Consider the following 19579-nt stretch of genomic DNA (forward strand, 5'->3'; position numbering starts at 1 on the left):
GGTTGAATCAATTACTTCGACTCTATTTCTGTTATTAATGTTATTTCTAATACGTTTGAAAAATTATCGGTAAGTATATATATAATAGCTGGTATATGTGAAAATAGGTATTAATCAATATGAATTCATGAAGAATAAATCCATAATAGCTGATTTATGAAGTTTAACGTATAACATATTTCCTGACATAATAATGGTTGTCAATACGATTTTATTAATTCTTGGCATCTGAATTTTACTGACTGAAGCGATATTTTATTATTTAATATCTCCTTTGTATAGTTCCCAAGAGATTCAACTTGTTAAATATGTGAATGATGTTGAAGATATCTAGAATATTAAATTATTGTTCTATAAATATCTCCAGATTATAACATTTAAAACCAAGGATAACTCAGTCGTGATGAAATGATTGTGCAGAAACTTTAACAATATTAATATCTGTAAAGTGCTTTACTTGTGTAATGTATAATCTCACCTGCAATATGGAATTGCCATTTGAAACTGCGAACCAAAATATGTTGCAAATTTCAAGGACACAATTCAAAATAATTTCCTGACATGTCTAAGAAGGATATCTAATGAAATTAATAATATGAATTATCTTTCTGATTACTTTTTTTTTAATTACAATTTTCATGGACGTTTTCACCTAGATATATTTATTTCGGTAAGGGTTCCTTATTGTTAAACTAGAAATTTCATTTTTGATGTTTCCACGAACTCTTTTTCTAATTCTATCATTTATAATTGTATATCAACGGCAAATAAATTGGGGCCGCGGTGAATCAGTAGTAGAGCGTTCACCCCTGGTGTATAGAGTTCTTGGTTTAATCCTAGCTCGCGCCAAGTGAGCTATGTGCTGGACAATCACCGTGTGTGCGGATTCTCTCGGGGTTCTCCCGTTTTCTCTCTTTTCTTCTTCCACCATTTCATTAATTTTTCACCATCATCTCCTATAGCCTAGCCGGCATAATCGTAGAATGTAAAACTTACAGATTTAAAGCAAATAAATTTCAGAGCTTTAAATGTGTTTCAATTTCAGTTTTATATAGTTCGTAGACAATTTGTTAAGTTCCTTACTGGTACTAAATTTCTTAGTTTTGTTTTTCATATCTCTTTGAGTAATCTCTTACATTTTTCTTTCCTTTTGATGGATCTATTATTATTTCTTCACTATTGGTTTTCATCAAGTTTTAAGATACTTATTTGATCATTGTACTATTTATACTAATAGATACTACAAGCATATTTTCTAATCATATTTGGTATGTTTGTATTTGCAGCTTGATTTGTATGATTTTTTTATTGGAAGTTTTTGAGTTGATTTAATTTTAATGTCCCTTTCAGCAGCGAGGCTATTCGAGACGGGACCTACTGATTAACGTGGAATCTGAACCACATGAGCTCCCGCCGTAAATCGAACCTGGGTCTCTCATGCTTGAGGCGCATACCCATCTGCTTACTCACGAAGGAGGTCGTAAGTTTCTTGTATATATGTATGTTTCTATACATTGTATTTATTCTTGGCTCGCATGTGACTCCCCAATGTGTTTCTTCCGAATAACCTCTTTTGATATGGAAGATGTTTGATTAATTAAAGCGAATGATTGTGATACGAATAGATGGAAGGAAAATTCGATTGAAACGGAAGAATATCCAGAAAATTTACGGTTCCGATGTTGTCCATCACAAAGTTGCATGTCCTGGGACCCAACTAGATATCTCTGGCACCAAAGGGAACATTTACCATTGCCTCCCATAGTCCTCTCTATTACTATTAAACATATTCTTGTTATCATTAAAAATCTTATCTTATTATTAAACATCTGTTATCATTACAAATCTTCTCTTATTATTAAACAACTTCTCTTATCACTACACATTTTCTCTTATTATTAAGCATATGTTATCATTGCAGATCATCTGTTATTATTAAGCATCTTCTGTTATTATTACAAATGTTCTCTTATTATTAAGCATCCTCTGTTATTATTACAAATTTTCTCTTATTATTAAGCACCTTCTATTATCATTACAAATATTCTCTTATTTTTAAGCATCCTCTGTCATTATTACAGATCTTCTCTTATTGTTCAGCATATGTTATCATTACAAATCTTCTCTTACTATTAAGCATCTGCTGTTATCATTACAAATCTTCTCTTATTATTAAACAACTACTCTTATCACTACACATTTTCTCTTATTATAATAAGAGAAAATGTGTAGTGTAATTACACTACACATTAAGCATATGTAATTATTATAGATCTTCTTTTATTATTAAGCACCTTCTGTTATTACAAAACTTCCCTTATTATTAAGCATTTTCTATTATTACAAATCTCTTATTATTAAGCACCTTCTCTTATCATTCTAAATCATCTCTTATTATTAAGCAACTTATCTTATCACTACACATTTTCTCTTACTATTAAGCATATGTTATCATTACAAATCTTCTCTTATTATTAAGCAACTTCTCTTATCACTACACATTTTCTCTTATTATTAAGCATACGTTATCATTACAAATCTTCTCTTATTATTCAGCATCTTCTGTTATTATTACAAATATTTTTTTATTATTAAGCATCTTCTGTTATCATTTCAAGCAACTTCTTTTATCACTACACATTTTCTCTTATTATTAAGCATATGTAATTATTACAGATCTTCTCTTATTATTAAGCACATTCTGTTATTAGAAAACTTCCCTTATTATTAAGCATTTTCTGTTATTGTTACAAATCTCTTATTATTAAGCATCTTCTCTTATCATTGTAAATCATCTCTTATTATTAAGCAACTTATCACTACACATTTTCTCTTACTATTAAGCATATGTTATTATTACAAATCTTCTCTTATTATTAAGCAACTTCTCTTATCACTACACCTTTTCTCTTATTATTAAGCATACGTTATCATTACAAATCTTCTCTTATTATTCAGCATCTTCTGTTATTATTACAAATATTTTTTTATTATTAAGCATCTTCTGTTATCATTTCAAGCAACTTCTTTTATCACTACACATTTTCTCTTATAATTAAGCATCTTCTCTTATTATTACAAAACTTCTCTTATTATTAGACATCTGTTATTATTACAAATCTCTTATTATTAAGCATTTTCTCCTATCATTATAAATCTTCTCTTATCACTAAGCAACTTCTCTTGTCACTACACATTTTCTCTTATTATTAAGCATGTTATTATTACAGAGCTTCTGTTATTATTAAGAATATTTCGTTAACATTAAAAATCTTCTCGTATTATTAAGTATGTTCTGTTATCATTAAAAATCTTCTTGTATTATTAAACATCTGTTATCATTACAAATTTACTCTTATTGTTAAGCATCTTCTGTTATCATTACAAATCCTTTCTTATTATTAAGCAATTTCTCTTATCACTACACATTCTCCCTTATTATTAAGCATATGTTATTACTAGAAATCTTCTCTTATTATTAAACAACTTCTCTTATCACTACACATTTTCTTTTATTAGTAAGCATATGTTACTATTACAGATCTCCTGTTATTATTAAACATCTTCTGTTATTATTACAAATCTTCTATTGTTATTAAGCATCTTCTGTTATCATTACAAATATTCTCCTATTATTAAGCAACTTCTGTTACCATTACAAATCCTTTCTTATTATTAAGCAATTTCTCTTATCGCTACAAATTTTCCCTTATTATTAAGCATATGTTATCACTAGAAATCTTCTCTTATTATGAAACAACTTCTCTTAACACAACACATTTTCTCTTATTATTAACCATATATTATCATTACAAATCTTCTCTTATTATTAAGCAACTTCTCTTATCACTACATATTTTCTCCTATTATTAAGCATATGTTATTATTACAGAGTTTCTGTTATTAAGAATCTTCTGTTAACATTAAAAATCTTCTCATATCATTAAGCATCTTCTGTTATCATTAAAAATCTTCTCGTATTATTAAACAGCTTCTATTATCATTACAAATCTTCTATTATTAAACATATGTTATCATTACAAATATTCTCTTATTGTTAAGCATCGTCTGTCATTATTACAGATCTTCTCTTATTGTTAAGCATACATTATCATTACAAATCTTCTCCTATTATTACCAAACGTCTTCTGTTATTATTACAAATCTTTTCTTATTATTAAACATCTTCTGTTATCATTACAAATTTTCTCTTATTATTAAAAATCTCTTATCATTACAAATCTTTTATTATTAAGCATCTTGTGTTATTATTACAAATCTTCTTTTATTATTAAGCGTCTTCTGTTATCATTTTAAGCCACTTCTTTTATCACTACTCATTTTCTCTTATAATTAAGCACCTTCTCTTATTATTAAAGATATGTTATTATTAAAAATCTCTTATTATTAAGCATCTTCTATTATTATAAATCTTCTCCTATTACTAAGCAACTTCTCTTATCACTAAACATTTTCTCTTATTATTAAATATATGTTATCATTACAAATCTTCTGTTATTATTAAGCAATTTCTCTTATCACCGCACATTTTCTCTTATTAGTAAGCATATGTTATTATTACAGATCTCCTGTTATTATTAAGCATCTTCTCTTAGTAATTACAAATCTTCTATTATGATTAAGCATCTTCTGTTATCATTATAAATATTCTCCTATTAGTAAGCAACTTCTGTTATTACAAATCTTCTCTTATTATTAAGCAATTTCTCTTATCACTACACATTTTCTCTTGTTATTAAGCATATGTTATCACTAGAAATTTTCTCTTATTATTAAGCATCTTCTGTTATTATTACAAATCTTCTCTTATTATTAAACATCTGTCATAATTAGAAATCTCTTATTATTAAGCATTTTCTGTTATTATTACAAATTCTCTCGTATTATCAAATGTCTTCTGTTATCATTACAAATCTTCTCTTATTATTAAAAATATTTTCTTATCATTACAAATCTTCTTTTATAATTAAGCACCTTCTCTTATCATTACAAATCTTTTCTTATAATTAAGCACATGTTATCATTACAAACATTCTCCTATTGTTAAGCATTTTCTGTTATTACAAATCTTCTCATATTATTAAACATCTTTTCTTATCACTACAATTTTTTCTTAATATTAAACATCTCCTGTTATCATTACAATATTCTCTTATTATTAAGCATCTTCTGTTATCATTACAAATCTCTTATTATTAAACATCTTTTGTTATCATTACAAATCTCTTATTATTAAGAATCTCTTATTATTACAAATCTTCTCTTATTATTAAGCATCTTCTGTTAACATTACAAATCTCATATTATTAAGCACCCGTTATTATTACAAATCTTTTCTTATTATTAAGCATCTTCTGTTATCATTATAAATCTTCTCTTGTTATTAAGCATCCTCTGTTATCATTACAAATCTCTTACTATTGAGCACCCGTTATTATTACAAATCTTTTCTTATTATTAAGCATCTTCTGTTATCATTATAAATCTTCTCTTGTTATTAAGCTTCTTCTGTTATCATTGCAAATCATCTCTTATTATTGAAAATCTTCTGTTATCATTACAAATCTTCTTTTATTATTTAGCAAGTTCTCTTATTACTGAAAACTTTCTGCTATTATTAAGCATTTTTTATCGACAAGCATCTCCTCTTATTATCAATTAATTCCTGTTATCATTATAAATCTTCTCTTTTTATTTTGTATTTGTGTTATCATTACAAAGCTCTTATTATTAAGCATTTTCTGTTATCATTACAAATCTTCTCTCATTTTTAATTATTAAGCATGATTATGAATTTTCTTTTTATTATGAAGCATCATTCATCAGTACGAATCTTCTCTTTTTATTAAGCATTTATACCCAAAAGCATAGACCTAATCTTAGGTATCAGAAAGGTTGCCCAACTCTCGCACTTAAAATGCAATTATGGTATTTAATTAGCATTTCTACAACAACGCCTTTCAATATTGCAAATCACGATATAAAAATTTTAAAATGTCTAAACGACACTAATATACATAGACATAATCTTACCGGCACAATAGAATCATAGAATTGTTTGCTGCTAGTGCCAACTTTGCTTATAGCACTACAGTCGACCTCTTTAGGAGCCATGGCTTCCACTGTAATCTCTTATAATGTCAGCCATAAACTGAACTGAATTTCTTATAAATTCTGGAATTATCTGAAAAATAAACATAAAAAGACTATATTACTATATTTCGGAACTTTGTGGTATTAAAATATTCTTACAATAGCATATGTTTACTGTTACACATTTAGGATACATACGAGGGACACAAATAAAATCTAGACTATTTAGTTTATAAAGTAAGAAGTAGATCTAAGAAGTAGAAATTGCGTTAGCTTTTAACTTATTTTCCTGTCACGTACTTGTCCAATATAATTATGCTGGCACTGCAGATAAAGATTGTGGTCTATATACGACAGCTTCGCATATAGCACACATAATTCCACACATTGCCTTGTCCGACTACCGTAAAATTTGAAGGGTTGTAGGGGTGAATCTCCTCGGAGCCACAGTGTTTTCCTGCTGTTGTGGCAACAACGACCGTAGTGTGCTGGAGCACTATCATGCAGTAGGCGAGATCAATTATTCAAATGACTGCTTCCAACGAACTAATAGAGCTCGACAGTTGAAACTGATACATAATTTCGTTCATAGATGGCACGATGTGTTATGAATGGTTTATTCCTAGTGGTGCGATATTTTAGTGTCAGGCTTGAAATTTTCGGAAAAACTCTCGAGTATATATATATATATATATATATATATATATATATATATATATATATATATATATATATATATATATATATATCGTAAAGTCTTCAAGTAAGCTCATCCGATCTACATCAAACTTTGCATAATAGTAGACCTTGATTTAATATGTAAAATACACAATTTTGTATCAATATATTGTAGTGAATTCAGATTATTTTTTAAAACGGGAAATAAAGTCATGCTTTGTTGACTCTATGAAATTTTTCCAAATAGAACTATGGTTTCTAAGTATTTTAAAAACAAATATTTCAGTCCATTTTGTACTGAGACATAATACTTGTATTATGTTGTGCTCTCCAAATTTTCCTCAATGATTAGGTACTACCAAATGAATACTAAATCAATCTTCCAGTAGGGCCTTCCTCTGCAATTGAAGGAAAAGTGTGTTCCTTTTTTAAAAAAAGAAAATTTTAAAAATGTAAAAATGTCATGTGCATCATTTCAAATATAACCATAATATATGTATTACTTCAGCAGACTTTCTGAAATGAGTGTATTTGCCAAATGTGTAACAAAAGTTCTACAAGGAGCTAGTTTGTCCACAGGTGGAAGATGACATTCCCACATGGGTGTAGATAGCGGTTTGCAGGAAATTGGACAGCGGAAAAGAAATTCCAGTTTACCCCCTAAATGAAATCGATTACAGTTCTTTATATATCGTTTTGTTCAGCTCAATCTATAATTAGTCTATGGATTGTTTTCTGTCTCGTCTTTGGGCATCTTTTTCCTTAAACGCTAATAATACTTACAATTAATATTTATTTTGTAATTTCTTCTATTTTTATATCTTGGTTTTGGGCAACGGTGCATAAAAGTATACAATCTGTTGTGCAGAAGAAGGAGAAGAAAAGAATATATATGTTGTTGATTCCAAATAGAAAGAAATAAGCTTTAACCTCAATAGTTAAAGTATATGTTTGTTTTATACAAGGATCTTATAAAATAGAGGGTCTGCCCTTACAACAAAATCTTGAAGCCATACGTCACAGTTTTGCCACCCCTACTCTGTCCACTCCGCCCAATAGGATCGCAATGTTTTAGCCAACAATCATGGAGGAAACGAAAGTAGCCAATCAGACGATGGCATAAACGAGAGTAGCCACTCAGACGTGCCGATCCTCGATTGTTTTTTAGCTTCATCGATTTAATAGGATGAAGATACATATGGGCAGATCCTCTATTTATAACATCCTTGGTTTTATAAGTATAATCTGCATTTATAGTTATCATAACAGCAGATAATTTAATTGCTTGTTTAAAACGTTGCTAGGACAACCGAAAAATAAAAGTATAATTAATGAAGTTTTGGAGAATAAAGGTAATAGTGATATAATTTGTTGTGCCTGATTTAATGTGATTGGATCATTTTGACATTTTTAAAACTTACACGGACTGTGGGCTGGAATGTAACTTAAAATATATGTATAATATAAATTAATCATTACATTTTAAATGGTGGTTCCCATTATACGTTACATTTATAGATAGTGTTATCTCACCCAGGACGTTACATTATAGATGGTGGTTTACCGACCAGGACCTTGAGATTAGTTTGAAGTATAGTAAAGCAGTCTCAGCATAGTGATCAACCGGACTCACTCAGAAGTGGGAAAAGAATTTATAGAAACATAAAAATGAGTGTTTCTGGTAATGAAAATATGCATGAAGAAGGTGGTGATGTAGAGCTAGCAGGTACGAATTCATCAACGAACGTGGCTGATCTTATGAGACAGCTTGGTCAGCAAATATCGCAGCAACACCAAAGAACGGATACACAGCTAGAGCAGATGTCCCATAAAAACACTCAATCCATAACACATCAACTAACACAACAAATAGACACTAAATTTGAACAAAAATTTCAGCAAATGGATACTCGATTTCAACAAAGAGATACTAGATTTGAACAAATTACACAGGTTATGATTCAGCGAATGGATAATAAATTAGATCAGATAACACAGCAAATCAACACCAAATTTATAATTGAGGGGGTGAGCGCAACTGTGGTCTAACCCATATTTGTTAAAAATGGAGAAAAATCAAGTTAAACACACAGTGGCGTATTTAGGGGGGTTTCAGGGCTTAAACCCCCCGAAATCTTACTTACTATAGTAAAGTATATGAAATATCTTGCTGAATTTTCACATTTTCAGACAAAGCCCCCCCGAAAGTTAGCAAAGCCCTCCGAAACAAAATCGTAAATACGCCACTGTAAACACATGTGCTTTTTGTACAATATATCAAATGCAACCACAAGTGGTTGAATATGTCATACGTTGTACACACACACACACACACACACACACACATATATATATATATATATATATATATATATATATATATATATATATATATATATATATATATTGTAAAAAACATGTTTAAATTTAACTTCATTTTTCTCCATTTTTAAAAATGTGGGTTAGACCACTGTTGCGCTCACCCCCTCAATTGTACAAAGTTCTATGGAAGTGGTAGAAACTCCAGAAGAAATAGCCCAGTTTGGGTTTTACCATGTTGGTAAGTGGTAATGTTAGACGCTTCCATTGTGACGAAGGACTTAGGCATTGGGAGAAGGGAGAAAAACAGTGGCAAGAGCATGCACGATGGTTTCCCAATTGTGATTTTGTTGCTTTGGTGAAAGGCGAAGAATTTACGAAGCAGGCGATAAGAGAACGTATACATATTGAGCCTCCAAGTCATGTAGCATGTTGAGAACATACTGTAGAAAACCCAGTAGAGACTCCTGTTTCCAGTCATCAACTTGGAGAAGTAACGGATGAGGAGATGCAAGGCCTGATGAACACTGAGCCCGCTGTTGTTGATCTTAAATACCAGGATTGAATCCATCAAGAATTAAAATGGCTCTTCGTCAGAAAATGGAACAAACAGGATTGCCGTTTAGTTCGACTGAATCATCAATTGAAGCAGCGTTAGACATTCAGTTGGAGGAAGACCGGGATAACGATGAGAAAAAATAATCAAGAAGCTCCTTCTGGACAACATCGCCCAGGATCTTCGCAAAATTCATTCCGTTGGATTGATGAGGAATATTTATCGGACACGAACACTGAGCAGTACATTATTAATTGTACCGGTAATGTAGCCGAACCTAATTTCAGAAGCAACAGAAATATTAATCGTACAATATTTAGGAATCAGTCAAATAATAGATTTAATTTCCATCGAATTGGATTTCGAAATAGTTACCTAGATGGCAGAAATTCTCGAAATAAAAACCAAAGCACTATTGAAGTAAAGGACACGCTGTACTGTATTCATGATTGTGTCATTCAATGCAACCTAACCGAACTCTTTGGCAATATAACTTAAGCTAATGTTGTGGTGTCCGACAAAACATATTGAATTGGTTTTTGTTTATTTTCACTTTGAATACAATTATAATTTCATTAGTCATTCGTACTTTGTTTGAATTCTATACAAATAGTAAAAATGATGGATACTAGATTTCAGCACGTTGTGGTATGAATACGAATATCGTTTACTAAAAGTTATGATAGATATGCTTGAATAAATAAAACATGTTATACGGTATTCTAACCCACATAAACTTTGCTGATTCTTAATATAATAATTCCTTTATTTTGTATTGTTCCTGATAATGATATTGATCAAGTTTTGTTTTATTTCACTTTGAATATTGTTATAATTTCTTTGTAATTCGTACTTCTTCTGAATTCTATGCTATTTACATCTATGCATCGATACAAATATTGTTTATCAAAGCTATGTTAATTATGCCCAAATGGAGGAAATAAGTTATATAGTATGTCAGCATATACTGAGTCGATTCGTCAATGAGCTCCCATAATATTGATTTAAAGGATCTATTTTAGGACCTAAATAATTAATAAATTGATCATATTTTTTAATTAGTCCTCTTCGTCGATAATTTTATACAATTAAAATGGAATTAATTTTAAATGAATGTAAGAATGAGATAAAATGAAATCAATATATATATATATATATATATATATATATATATATATATATATATATATATATATATATATATATATATATATATATATATATATATGTATTGTAATTTATATTTATACGAGGACTATTCGAAAAGTAATGTAACCTTATATGTAAAATTATGTAACGGTACATGATTCTTTTTTAAATTGTAACCAATTTAAGAAGTCCTCGTCAGGAGCCATTTATACAACGATATTGTATATCTATTTTGTAATTTCTTCTATTTTTATATCTTGGTTTTGGGCAACGGAGCATAAAAGTACACAATCTGTCGTGTAGAAGAAGAAGAAGAAAAGATATATGTTGTTGATTCTAAATAGAAAGAAATAAGATTTAATCTCAATAGTTAAAGTATATGTTGGTTTTATAGGTGTAATCTGCATTTATAGTTATCATAACAGCAGATAGTTGCTTGTTTAAGACGTTGCTAGGACAACCGAAAAAGAAAAGTATAATTAATGAAGTTTTGGAGAATAAAGGTAATAGTGATATAATTTGTCGTGCCTGATTTAATGTGATTGGATCATTTTGACATTTTTAAAACTTACACGGACTGTGGGCTGGAATGTAACGTAAATTATATGTATAATATAAATTAATCATTACATTTTAAATGGTGGTTTCTAATATACGTTACATTTATGGATGCTGTTATCTCGCCCAGGACGTTACATACTGTGGAATTCTTAAACGTATTATTCAACATCAGCTATTAGTGATGAGCTCAACAGTCTTGGTCTTGCAGTTTGTGCAAGAGTCTTGCATGCAAGACCAAGACCAAGACCAGGAATCCCGATGCAAGACCAAGACCAAGGAGTGCAAGAGCAAGACCAAAACCAAGAAGAATCTTGCACAAGTACCGGCTCAGTGGTAGAACGTTCACATGTGGTGCAGCTGGTCGATCCCAGCTTGCGCCATGTGGGCTTTTTTCGTGGGCAAACACCGTATGCGTGGGTTTTATCGGGGTTTTCTTGTTTCCTAGTACTTTCTTCATTCCATCATTTCATTCATTTCTCATTATCACCGTCTCCCTTAGCCTCGATGCAAAATTGAGGGACGTAAAACTGGATATTTCATTTCATTTTAAACATATTAATGGTGTTGTTCTTCCAAAACTAAAGAGAAATGTAGTATTGAACATCGGTGATTCCGTACACCATAGGTGCCGACTACATGAGTATGGCCTTCGCTCCGAGACTCAAGCATCCGTTGGATTTTTTTTTTTCAAATAACATTTTCATGACATTAACAAAAACTTAGTGCATGTGACTGCAAGTGACTGCAAGCAACATAGGCGGATACTTATACGTTGAATAATTGTTTATCAATATAACTTTTAGACTCCTTAGGCGAAGATTAAGTGATATAATATTATACAACAATAAATAAGTCATATTCACAAGTGAGAGAGATTTTATAGAATTATTAATAACTTGGAGTTTGATGCCGTTATTTTGTATTTCTAATATAGGTTTAAAGTATTTATATAAATTGAGTTTACACAAAAGACATAGAGAGTTGAGTCGTTTTCAGTTTTCATTCAAATTATTCTAAAATATTAAGAGGTTTGATTATATCATTATTATTTTAATTTGTCTCTCTCTTTTTTGGCCAATATTGCTATCCATATCGTCATCATGTCATAGCTATTCTGCCATTAATGCCAGGTCGTTTGCTGCAACTAAGAAGTTCGATATACAGTGGTCCTCTGCTACTTACTTCGTCTTGACGCAGAAATTTTCTGTTTTAATACCTTCCTTCAACTGGTCCCCATCGTCCCCTCCCTCTCTTTCCTTCCATCATTACCCTCTAGCACTTCCCTCATAATACAGTTCCTCCTCAGCCAATGTTTCAACCACTTCCCCTTCCTTCTCCTAATTACACCTAAAATATTTATTTTATCCCCTAGTGATACTATTTCTAACATCTCATTCGTTTTCCGTTCAACCCAGGTAATTCTCTCGTTTTTTCTCTATGCCCACGTTTCGAAAGCCTTCAATTTTTTAAATCGCTTTTGCGTAATGTCCATGTTTCTGTCCCGAAGGTAAACTATATTACATGTAGAAACATACATTGTATTTTCGTTACTATTAGTGCGTTGTAGAGTTTATTATCCCTTATATCCAGAGTAAAATTTACCTATGAAAAGCATAAGATTTCTTAAAAGCAAGACTTCCAAGACTCTTGTAAGCAAGACCACGACCAAGACCAAGACTGGGTGTGCAACACTAAGACAAAGACCAAGACCAAGGGTTCCAATGCAAGACCAAGACCAAGACCACCTGGGTCTTGGTCTTGGTCTTGCATTTGCTCATCACTTATCAGCTTACTAAAAGTTTGCTTTCTTTCTTATTATTTAGTTTTAAGATATAAACATCTTAACTGAATACTGTTTTCGCGTGCAATATCTAGTACAAAGTTCATAATCGTGTATCAATATAGGTTGAAACTGGCCAGTGTAGCTCCAACGTGCTGTGGCCAGCATGATGTAGAAAAATGTTGATCTGCAAAGGCCTGCTGCCCAACATAAATTGTTATTCTAATCCCACTGATCAATGTTCTGTTAAAAGACCACCTCTCAATTTACTAACTGTGTATAAGAGAGAAGAAATTTTGGAATTTCATTTTTGAAAGCTCGACTACGCCCAATAACTTCAACTGCAACAGAGACAAAAGCGGATATTTATGTTACCACGTTATGCCAATGATGGGTTTTCGTATCACCACTACAATTAACTATAAATAAAGAACCAAATATTTAGTAAACCTAAACTATTACGAGGGGGTTGATAAGTTCCACGCTTTGTTCCCCTTAAATTGAAGTAGACAAATAAAATTGTTGGTATATAAAAGTCTCAAATATTAATATATAACTGTGTTAAAATCAATTGAATCCTAATTGTATATACAACATCTGTCAATGGTGGAAGATAAGCCTCGCAGCGGACGCCCGTCAACATCAACAGACCAGCACAACATGCGATGTTGTCCATACGCTGATTCTTAAAGACCGTCAAATATCCGTGAAAAAGATTGCCCACATACTGGGCATCTCCAGGGAACGAGATGGTTTTATTATTATCACAGTCCTAAACATGCGCAAGTTTTCAACGAAATGAGTGGCGAAACTTTTTTGAGTATAGATCAAAAGAAAGAACATGTCGAAACATCCAAAGCCACCTTGGCTCATTTTGAAAAGACAAATGACATTTTGGGTAGACTAGTGACAGACGCTGGAACCTGGCTTTATATTTATGATCCCAAAACCAAGGAACAGTCAAAGAAATGGCGTCATAGGATAGATAAAGGAGTGGCGGATAAAGTTATATTTGAAACAAAGTTGAATTTTAAAAAAACATAAAATCCATGCTTTTTGTCAGGAAATTTCTATTGTTTTGGGCTCTCTCATATATATTCCATCTCCCTATTAAAACCGAAATTGATAGAAGTTTACTACTATTTCCTGTTTCAAAATTGATTTTAATAGAGCAAAAAGTGTAAGAGAGAGCAAGAAAGGGTTTTCTAATATGGATTCAGCATCTCTAAGATAAGTTCTATCTCCGATCTCATCGTTCTATTGAAACAAAAATGATAGACATGGTATACAACCAGTTTCAATATTGGATCCCTATAAATTTGAAAGTCTAGTTTTAAAGTGGGAAATTAAATCATCTTATTTCTTTAGCAACAACTTTGAAGCAGACCAAAATCGCAATTATGTATAATATTCGTTTCTAAATCCCGTATATCGGGTGTTCTAAAAATGGCGCCCACGAACAACAGAGCGCTATTCTTCAGGCCAAAATAAAGCGAAAATTCTATGTAATGGTATAGACTTCGAGGCCTCCTTCAATCTCTATGATGAATCAAAATTTCACTATGTATAAACATTATAGATTAACTTGGAACCATTATTATTGCTTTATGAATTTATCAAGGAGTTACATCGCTTGTTACGCTAATAAATGATGTTAATGTCAACGGCTATCGACTTTAACTTTCATGCAGATCTAGTTATCTTCCACGTTGCCACAGTGCAATTTGCGTCTCCAGATGAAAACCAGAAAGTTATACAATTATATATATTTTTCGCTTTATTTTGTTCTGTGGTCCGTAGCCGTCATTTTTAGAACACCCGATATATATTTCCCATAAACTATGTATCATTGATATTGATCGAATAAAATTACATTAGGAGGATTCTTTCTAACTCAGTAACTTTCGTATACATATGTAGAAACCATAATAGCATTATATATGTAAATAATGTAATATATGTATATTACAAACCTTCTTCTTCAAACTTGTGATAAAGAAAAAATATTTTGACCTTACGACTTATAGTCTATACATATACATAGGTATACAGTAACCTGTGTAGTGTGTGTAGATGAAGTGCGTGTTAAGGTGTACTATATTGATTAGCAACCGCCACCTTTCTATGAGTGTTTGCTTTAGTTCCGTTCTAATCAATCAAACTCACGTGTTGATATGTGATACCATACATGAACATTTCACGTGAACCCCAATGGGCATATATACATATTCTAATTGTTTTCTATGTATTTATGTCGTACTGCATATGTTGGTCTCGATACGCTTGACCTCATAGGACATCAGATAACTTGCAGTAAAATTATAGCTGCATTTTTTTTTAAAAAAAGGTAAAAATTCAATTATTTTTCCTCCAGCGACGATGATAGAGACGGACACCACTGGTTATTATCCACGCCCCTCCAGAATATTGTATTGTAATGTAGGTCAAATAATATAACATTGTTATGTTTGGTATATAAAGATTGCTGCCCCCAGCATTAATTTGCTCCTCCGCTCGCCCCCACCCAAGAAATTAAAGCTGGCACCGTTGTTCTTTTTTTGTGTTTCGCTTGTTTATTTTCTGATAACTTGAAACATGAAGAATGGAATAAGAGAGACATTTTGGAAGAAGGTCAATTACAGCACACACACATGTATCAGGATGATGAAGGAGGAATGTCACATAGTTTGCCAGGTGATTCTACATTTGAAAATAAGCCGAAAGTGTCCCATTAACATATGTCCGTTTTTCGATCGTTATGGAACTGGAGCGGGTTGAAGACTACACATATCCATGAATGATTATGAAGACAAGTGTGAATATTATTACCGAAATGCTGTGTAGGCGCTGTGGTGGACAGAATAATGGTGGGACAGATGACTGATCCATCCTACAAGAGATATAGATGTTCTCCAACAGATGGCAGCACTGTGACGTCGTACTGAGACAAGAGTTGCAAGAGTACCCAGCGTACAATCGTGGGTTGGATGAGTGAGCAGTCGTGAGGCCGTGTGTGTCGTGCTTAAATGTTTAATTGAGCAAGTCCATTATGTTCGTGAATACCAGCATGCCACATATATATTAGAGGTCTGCACGGACCAGAATTTTTAGCCGGACCCGACCTGGCCCGTGAATTTATAATGTGAGGCCCGACCCGAGTCCGAAATATGTTTTAGCATTTAGACCCGAGCTTGTGTGATAATCAAATGAGCTTGAAATAAGCCCGAATTACGGAAACTTTATAATTTATGCAAAATTGTATTTTTATTTACAGCAATTGGAAGTTTAATTTTGCAGTTGTGCTTTAAAACTTCTTCAGAAAGAACGGTCCAAACGTTCGATAAATATCGTTGCATAGTACATTTATAAAGTTAGGCCTGAAAAAGCCCGAGAAATATGGTTGTATATTTAAAAATTTACGGCCCGAGCCCGGTCCGAAGTAATATATGCTTTGTGGGCCCGAGTCCGGCCCGAGCCCGTGCAGACCTCTAATATGTATACGGTGTATTTGCCTTGGTGGACCCACTAACTGGCCTCCCAGATCAACCGACCCTCTTCTGTTTATGGGGCTCGTTAAAGTGGAATGTGTACGCTACGAAGGGGATACACGTGAAGAACTTGTCGCTCGTATCACCGACGCTGTTGCCCGCTTTAAAGCCCGCGAGGTGATGTTCGATGTGCAACACAACACACCCTCCAAAGCGTTGACAAGTACATTAAAATGGGTGGAAGGCTTTTTGAACACCTCTTGTAGGATGGATAAGTCACCTGTCCCACAATTATTCTGTCCACCACAGCACTTACACAGCATTTCGATAATATTCACATTTCTCTTCATAATCATTCATGGATGTGCGTAATTTTCAACCCGCTCCAGTTCCGTAACGATCGAAAATCGGGCACATGTTCATAGGTCTTTTTCGGTTTATTTTTACATGTAGAATCACCTCACAAATTATGTGACATTCCTCCTGAATCACCCTCTATATATACTGATATAAAGATCACATAAAGATCACGTAAAAGATCACATATACAAACGGGGCCCTGCACAACTTCTTATTGGTTGAATTTGTGAAGTGCTTCACATTTAACATGCAATACCTTGCAAATGGTGCAAGCTATCGTAAAACTCACTACACAATGAATTTCCGAGAAAATTTTGTATGAATTTGATGTATCACGTGCACCTATTCCCATTTGAAAAAACGAAAGTTGAATCCAATATGGCGGATCCAAGGTGGCGGCTGGTGTGGATAATACGTGTCAGAGAAGCAGTACTCCATCCAATTTGTTTTGCATATGCCCACATTCATGTTCAGTTACATCTAAAGAAACTAAAAGCAATTTTGTGACCAAGCGTTATAGTAGAGTATGAATTCCGGACATATGAATGCCCATAAATATGCAAATTACCCGTATGGACCGCTAAAATTACTACAATACACTTTGGGCCGCGGAGAACTTTGCATTTAAATCAATTTTAGACGAATCCCGAGGGGACACTTCGTAAATGTACCTTGTAAGAGTCACATTCATGATCTAACAGTGATACACATGATCATAACAGTGATACACATGACAGTGACATATATAGTATTAAGAATCAGATACATGATCTAACAGTGATACACATGATCCTAACAGTGGCACATAGAGTAATAAGTCACATATAGTAATAAGTCACATATATGATCTAACACTGATACATATTATCCTAACAGTGATACACATGGTAATAATAATAACATATATAGTACTAAGAATCACATGCATAATCTAACAGTGATACACATGATAATCACAGTGACACACACGACCCTAACAGTGATACATATAATTAACTGTCACATACATGATATAACAGTGAAACACATGATCCTAACAGTGACACTAATGATGCTAAGAGTGACACTTATAGTACTAACAATGATACACATAAAACTAGCAGTGAAACGCATAATCCTAACAGTAAAACACATGGTCCTAACAGTGACACATGATCCTACGAGTGACAGACGTAGTACGAACAGTGGCACACATGATTTAACAGTGAAACACATGATCCTAACAGTGACGCATGATGCTAACAACGACATACATAGTACTATCAGTGACACTCATAGTACTAACAATGATATATGATCTAACAGTGAAACACATGATCCTAACAGTGAAACACATGATTGTAACAGTGGCACACACCACCCTAACAGTGATATATATAGTACTAACAGTGACACTCATGTTCCTAACAATTACACACACACACATGATACTAATAGCAAATGCATACTCAGTGATGCAGCTACAATTTGCAATTTAAAATTAATGCAAAGAAATATTAATTTTACAGAATGTGAATTGGAAAATCCTTTCAGGGTTATAAACATCTATGGCAGATGAAAGTTTGTGAAATCAGTATGAAGTATGTACATGAACATTGACGTCTATTGTTTTGGAACATAGAATTACTTGTAGTGTGAATGGGTACTCGGAAATTAAGTGTAGTATGCTGAGTATGATAGTATAAAATTTATCATTTTATTATTTTTTGAATAAAAGAAAAATATGTTTTTCTTGCGTTAAGTACTGTGTGATGCTATATTCAGTGTTTCCATGATAATTTCATTACTTGCTATTCTTTACTCAGAAATCTTCCAGTTTTACGTGTCCTTTAGGCTAAATGATACGGTTGATTAATGAAAGTGAATGGTTGTGAGAAATGGTGGAATAAATATGTGGGGGGAAACGAGAAAAGTCATAGATATGATGTTATTTATCACAAATTCAGACGACCTGGAATCGAACCAAGGACCTATCACACTAGAAGGAAATGCTCTACCACTGAGCTACAGTGACCCCTATATAACTCAGAAAGTCTGTGACAAACAATGGGTAAAACAAAGTTGAGAAGAGTATCTAGCTTAGGAAGATAAGAGGCCGTAAACTAGATAAGGAAACGGTATTTCATTAAAGAAATCAATATTCTGTGTTCACCAATATCGAGTGAAGGCTGAAGTGATCTTATTACTAGAGATTCGGAAAAAGAAACAGGCTATATCATTAACGTGAAGTAAATCTTAAGCTGCAGTTTCCTCGCCTTTTCTGGTTAATAATCTGTGTGATTAATTAACAAAGTGAGCTTTCATTCAATTGGCTACATATTGCCACGCTTTATGTCAACGTTCTACATTTTTCTTTCTTTCTTTTTATGTGTTTTGTCGAAACCCTGTCCCAATTTTCCTTGTCTTTTCAAGTCTCTGATCAGTGGCGAATCTAGAAGGTAAACAGACAGAACCTATACTACGAGGGTCACTACGAAAGTTTTGAGATACGCATTGTTGCGGCACAGTTTTTGAATTCCAACAATTGCGTTCGGTAGTGGTATCCAGAGCGAAGAAGCGAAGCAAGTTTCAACT

At 32.5% G+C, this 19579-nt stretch overlaps 1 protein-coding gene across 1 annotated transcript in view; it reads right to left on the reverse strand.

Moving 5' to 3' along the window:
- The window catches only part of LOC145693573 (ionotropic receptor coreceptor Ir8a-like), a 94028-nt gene that overhangs the window by 69500 nt on the left and 4949 nt on the right, over window positions 1-19579 (reverse strand). The window contains exon 2 of the mRNA XM_081769674.1: window positions 6055-6205. Coding sequence (XP_081625800.1) covers window positions 6055-6135 — 81 coding nt within the window. The 5' untranslated portion in view covers window positions 6136-6205. The remainder of the gene's footprint in view (window positions 1-6054; window positions 6206-19579) is intronic.

The sequence above is a fragment of the Thermobia domestica genome, chromosome 1 (assembly GCF_964235325.1).
Source record: "Thermobia domestica chromosome 1, izTheDome1.hap1.1, whole genome shotgun sequence".
Lineage (NCBI taxonomy): Eukaryota > Metazoa > Arthropoda > Insecta > Zygentoma > Lepismatidae > Thermobia > Thermobia domestica.